The sequence below is a fragment of the Haemaphysalis longicornis genome, unplaced genomic scaffold, assembly GCF_048455015.1.
Source record: "Haemaphysalis longicornis isolate Haplotype H1 unplaced genomic scaffold, Haemaphysalis longicornis Haplotype H1 scaffold_7, whole genome shotgun sequence".
NCBI lineage: Eukaryota > Metazoa > Arthropoda > Arachnida > Ixodida > Ixodidae > Haemaphysalis > Haemaphysalis longicornis.
The window spans coordinates 7836248-7842247 of NW_027526422.1; the positions used below are offsets into that span (position 1 = coordinate 7836248).

Consider the following 6000-nt stretch of genomic DNA (forward strand, 5'->3'; position numbering starts at 1 on the left):
GTCGAGCCAGTTTGTGCTACCTGGAACTTCATAACCTATGCCAGTGTGTAAAGCTTCAGACTCGGTGTTACGCCCTGTAGGGTGAGGTTAACATAATGCCAAAGCACCTTAAAACAAGGTGTCAGCCAGTGTTCAGCAGAATGAAATATGAAACCGACCAAGAATCGAGCATCTTACGTGCCTGTTTTGAAGCAGTGAACGTGAACATCCTTCATGCGTCATGTCAAAGCATTTAGTGGGTTTATCACTTTGAGCACTCGGCGCAGACAAACCCTGCTGTCGCTTCATATTGAGTTTGTGTGCTAGCGGCTCTTCTTAATCCACCAGTGCAGTTAATCAAGCTACGGGCACCTTGCCACATTTACTACCCAAGGCAATTTTTTTCAAATATGTGTAAATGCTAACAGGAAGCCTGAAGGTGTGTTGTTATACAGGAAAGTGATACAAGCTATGCAGAAAAAGTTGCATACCATTCAACTTCTAGGTAGTGACTCCTCTGACAGCTGCCCATATTTTTGCTGTTGCAGTCCATATTTGATACCGCTCACTATAACACTCCTCATGGCTGAGGTGTACAGCCTTGACTCGTAAAGCCCCGAATAAATAGACTACTCCTATAAAACCGTAGGAAGGCCTCAACAGCTTCAGTGTTAAAGCTGCCCAAGCATGTTTGGCCATCATTGCCTGGAAGCACAGGCAAATATTGGGGTTTGTACAAGCTCCAGCAAATACTCTTCCCAGCTACTCTAGCAAACTGCCTTTGTTACATTGTTATGTTGTAATTGGCAGCACCAGGAACATCTAGGGGTTTACTGTACCAGCTCGTGGTGTTCTCATACTTCATAAAAAAAAAAATTAAAATGGGCATTGCAAACAGCCTTAGATGGCAATGCAAATTGGGCAAAAGATCAGCAGGTAAAAAAAATTGAGTGGTAGTAAGCAAAATGACCTAAGTGCACAGGGAATGTAGACTGAGAACTAATTGCTATGCACAAAGATGAGTTACGCTCCCACTTGCGATGGCTACATCTTTAACCCTTTAACTGTATCATGATGCTGAAGTAGTACTCACGTGCCTACAACCATGTATGTTGCAAGCTCTCAGATTTAGTGCATACTAAGAACCTCCATGTTGTTTATGCCATTTCGTAATCCTTCAATGGGTTCCTTCATAACCCATGCTTCAGCATAACACCAAACATAAATTTGAGGAGGATGCATAGGGTAGTTGTGGAGCGCGTAGATTTAGCTAATGTATTATAGTTCAACTGACCCGCTGCGGTGGCTCAGGGCCTAAACTGAGCAGGAAGACACCTGTTCGATTTCCGGCCACGGCGGCCACTTTTATGATGGAGGGGAAAAGCAAAAACGCCCGTCTGTACGAGATTTTGGTGCACGTTAAAGATCCCCAGGTGGTCAAAATTAACCCAGGGCCCTTTACTACGGCGTGCCTCATCGCCCGTGTTGTCGGCACGTTAAACCCTACAATCAATCAATAAATAGTCCAAAACTGTCGCTGTAAGTTGCATGCCATTGGGGGAGCTGCCATAACAGCTTGAATGTTCCACTTGGCTTGGCTTCCAACAAGGTTTCCTGCAGCTCATGGCTGGCATCCTTTTTTTTGTCTTGTATCCTTTGTGTGTGTGCTGTACGGCAGTTCGCCATTCCCATTGTGCTGCCTTGGCGTGAAAGCAGCATGTGTGTAATTGCAAAATCAAACAATTACGTTGAGAGAAGAGTGAACACAATGGTGGGGTTTTGTAGCAACTCGTGGACTAACCAGAGGTTGCCGCTTCAACAACGCAAGATGCGATACAGTAAACAAAGTAACAGGTTACGAAAGCAACAACAGGGGCATTTTTTCTTGTTTTTATTGACTGCAGTTTATTGATAAGACCAATATTTTTAACATGATTTTTGCAGCCACAGGCAACTTTTGCAACTTTTGAGATTGTTTGCAAGCCGTGTCAAGAACAGAACACTTCCCGGCGAACTACAATGCCACGTTCATTGAGGTTCAGCTCACCTAGGCAGTAGTGCCAGATTTTCCTCTAATGCATCTGAGTATGAAATTCTGTGGTGGAAGGCTGCGGCAGCATCTTCCATGGTCAAGGAATGAGTGTTGCGCCGTAGCTATCCTGAGACCCTTGGTTGTCTGTAGGGTTGACTTCTCCCAGTGATTGTCAGTCGTGGTGATGTGACGGTGCCCTCCGCAATGCGCAGTGCCTTCCTGGGCAACATCAAGGCAGCGTTCGACAAGAACCCCGAGCTGAGCTGCCTTCTGCTGGACAGCTTCTTTGTGGATGCCATCCGTGAATGCCAGCAGTCGTGGCGCCATGTGGTGGCCACTGCTGCCCAGCTGGGCATCCCCACGCCGGCGTTCAGCACCGCGCTCGCCTTCTACGACGGATTCCGCTCGGACACCCTGCCAGCCAACCTCATTCAGGTGAGCGAGTCAACGTACGGCCAACCCTGCTCCAATTCTCCCCAGTGCTCTTGCCAATACCTGAAAATAGTGATTAATCTTGCATTTTACCACAGAATACGAGTGTGCCAGGCTGTAGCAATATACTTCTCTGCTTTGTACATCATGAGTGGTCATTTTCATGGCGGTCGTTCACTTGGGATGACATTCTGCTCACGTTAGCAAAATGTGTAATTAGTGAAGCCAGGTTTTTATCCTCATTAAGTTCCCTCCTCTTTTTTGAGTGAAATGGGAACCTGAACCGCTCCTCTCCTCAAGGTAGACATTGGGAGTGGTCGAACCTAGCTTGGAGGTGCATACCGTGCGACAACTTTCGCGCATAATTACGGGGCAACCCCACGAAAAGATTTTGGCCAGCAGAGCAACAAGCATAACTCCAAGGGAAAATGTGTAGTCGTGCGGCTCCATTCCAGGCAGATGTCATTCTCCCTTCACAGAAACTTACTGCACCTATGAGATCTCCCCTAAACGTTTCCATCAACACTTGTCCCTCACTTTGAGTTTGCGGTTAATTTTTTCTTGTGCTACCAACTGCTAGCCTCCTGTGTTGCTCAGTTGGCAAAGTGAGTGCCCTAGGCAGGCAGTGGTCTCTGGTTCCAAGCTTGGACCGGGATGTATTTTCCAACGGCGAAGTTTCAGAGAAAGCTGCATAGCTTTCCTTTGTAGGTGTGTGGCCACATTTCAGGTGTATTTCATATTTGCTCTTTGGCAGTTAAAGATGCTCTAGAAATGCAATAACATTTGTCAGGAATAATGCGGAGCTTGCACCCAGTTTGTTTGGCTTCTGTTCACATCAAAGCAGTTCCTGCTGAACTCTGCCCTCCTGCTCTTTTTCGTGCGAAAGTGTTTTATGCCAGGATACACAAACATCACCGACTTCATATCCGTCACGGAAATGACATCACTAGAAAAAGTTCCACTAACACGGCGGTGCTAGGATTCGACCCCACAATCACTCTGGCCAGAACGGGAGGTGTGAAACGCTCTGCCAACTTGGCCATGAAGTCAAACCCGCATGGCTGTACGAACGCGCCTTATGTCCTTCCCTCTAACCTGTTCATTCAGATGGTGCTGCCGTCTAGGAGAGGTGTCGCAAAGTACTGTGTCATGACACTAATGAGCACCGATAGTTGGCGCCTCGATAGGGCAGCATATAGCAGCGTAAGCTGCTGTGTTTATCCCTCGGCCGAACTCTGCGAACCGAGCTACGAACTCTGCCTCTCGAGTTCTGTAAGCTGAGCTCGTCGCAACGCAAGCGTCTGGCGTACACGCCACAGAGCAGGAACAATGTGATCACACCTTTGCCTGAGCGAGGGTCGCCAGCAGGACGTGGCTCGCTAAGCACACCCACAAGACTGCTGCCGACCCGCAAATCATGCTCCTTTCGTTGTAGCGTACTGGGACTTCACCAAACGATTTCCTGACAACCCGTTCGGTTTCATTCACATGGTTTGCGAACGCAATGCTCTGGCGCGTGTAATCCAGTGTCTAATGTTGATGCGTCTAACGGTGCCATACCGACGAAATATAAATAGCGATGCGCAAGTTCATATCGATGCACAATAAATATTCAAATGCTCTTGTGAAGGCACATTTCACTTTTGTGTTTTACGGATTCCTGTGAAAGAAGGATCAGCCACTTTTTTTTTTTTTTTTTTTTTTCTCAGGCCCAGCGGGATTACTTTGGAGCACACACCTACGAGCGGCTTTCGGAGCCTGGCAAGTTTGTCCACACCAACTGGACCGGGACCGGAGGAGCAGTCTCGTCGTCGTCCTATAATGCGTGATCTCTGGAGCAATTAAAGCTGCCCCCTCCCCCCTGCCAACTGCTCCCTCTTTCACAGGAAAAGCTTGTCAGATTTTTAACACCCGTTTTTCAGATATGTTGTCTTAATTCTATTACGGTTAAAATAAAGATTTTTTTATAAATTTTGTCTTCACTTATCTAAGCGAAAAAGGTTACTGGGATTCTTGTGCAAGCATGGTTTTATGATGAATGAATGCAAGGGTGCCACTTTTTGAGTTGTGAAAGTGTAGGTGGGCAGGTGTGTTGACATTGCAGCCTAACGGCTGTGGATTGGCTGTGGCTGTCTGATGGCAGTTCTCGGTGTCATTGGCCAATCCTTCTGACTGGTTTCGAGCATTGTTTGGGCATATATTCAGCTCAACATGTTGAGTTTGACGATGTGCCAAGCAACATCGAACTCGTACAGCAAGCTGTAGGTACCGCGGTTGATAAAATTAGACCCCAAAGCACTTTGTTGGAGCTCATGCTAAGCTCTAACCCATCTCTCATCAGGCTGCCAAAAACTTGTCCACAGCCACATGACGCATCTCAGTCAACAAGGACATCTGGCAGGTGCGTACAGGCATTCGTTGCCAGTGAGAATTTGAAGTCTCTGGCTACAGAGCCAGAGGAAACTTTCTAGGCAGGTTTTTAGTATGGGGATTTGGGGACACAGCCTTTTTTGCCAAGCCAAGTAATGTGCGAGTGATGCTAGAGCATTAAGTTGCAACAATATAAAGTTTGTGTCTATTGAAAAACACTGTTCAGAAGTTTTCATGTACATTAGTCTTGCATCCACGTGTTCCTACCCTGTGTTTTTTGTTTGAAAACAATCTTGTAGATTCATAATGGGAAACAGCGCAAAAACAAAACTTCGACAAGAAAGACAACGGGATGAAGCGCTTCGTCCCGTTGTCTTTCTTGTCGAAGTTTTGTTTTTGCGCTGTTTCCCATTAAGCGCTTCGTCCCGTTGTCTTTCTTGTCGAAGTTTAGTTTTTGCGCTGTTTCCCATTAAGCGCTTCGTCCCGTTGTCTTTCTTGTCGAAGTTTTGTTTTTGCGCTGTTTCCCATTATGAACCTATACCAACAAGCCCAACTCGCAGTTCTTCTAAATCTTGTAGATGGCACCAATGCCATTTTACTCTCAATTCACAACATAGACAATCAAAGTGCTGTGTGGGGTGGTGATACTGGTTTCGAACACATGTATTTCAATAAAAAACGCCAGAGGAGATTTATTTTAGATTATTAATTAGTGGCAGCCTGTTTTAGGTAACTTGAATGCGCGGCACAGGGGCTGAGGTTACAGCTATGACTCTACCAAGGGGAAAAAAATTCACTGCCATTCCACTGTGAAGGGTGGATAACCAGTGGAGCTGTTGCATGGTGGGCTATTGGTTGGCCATAAACTCTTGCTCAAACCACACCGTCACATTGGGAACACGTTCAGCGGGACGCTAGCCATGCCGACATCTTGTGTTTTCCGCCTCCTAGTTATCCGGGTCTTAATGGACATTGTGCTTACATTTGGCGTCCGTGGCCAGATCATCGTCGGTCTCCTTCCGCTGCTTTCACTCCTATTTCCGCCTATTTTTAAAGAGTCGTTCTTCGTCTCACTTGTGGCGGTGGCGGAAAAAACTCGCTACAGCAGGGCCAGATTTGCTTCACGAAAGCCAACTTTACAATGGTTTTTACAGAGGACATGTCAGTCACACACCGGATGAACAATA

General features: G+C 46.6%; 1 protein-coding gene across 1 annotated transcript in view; it reads left to right on the forward strand.

The window, feature by feature from the left end:
• Nucleotides 1-4414, forward strand: part of Pgd (phosphogluconate dehydrogenase) — a 29678-nt gene extending 25264 nt beyond the window's left edge. Inside the window, exons 11-12 of the mRNA XM_077675865.1 lie at nucleotides 2224-2446; nucleotides 4153-4414. Of these exons, the coding sequence (XP_077531991.1) occupies nucleotides 2224-2446; nucleotides 4153-4272 (343 nt within the window). The 3' untranslated portion in view covers nucleotides 4273-4414. The remainder of the gene's footprint in view (nucleotides 1-2223; nucleotides 2447-4152) is intronic.
• The last annotated feature ends 1586 nt before the right edge of the window (nucleotides 4415-6000 follow it).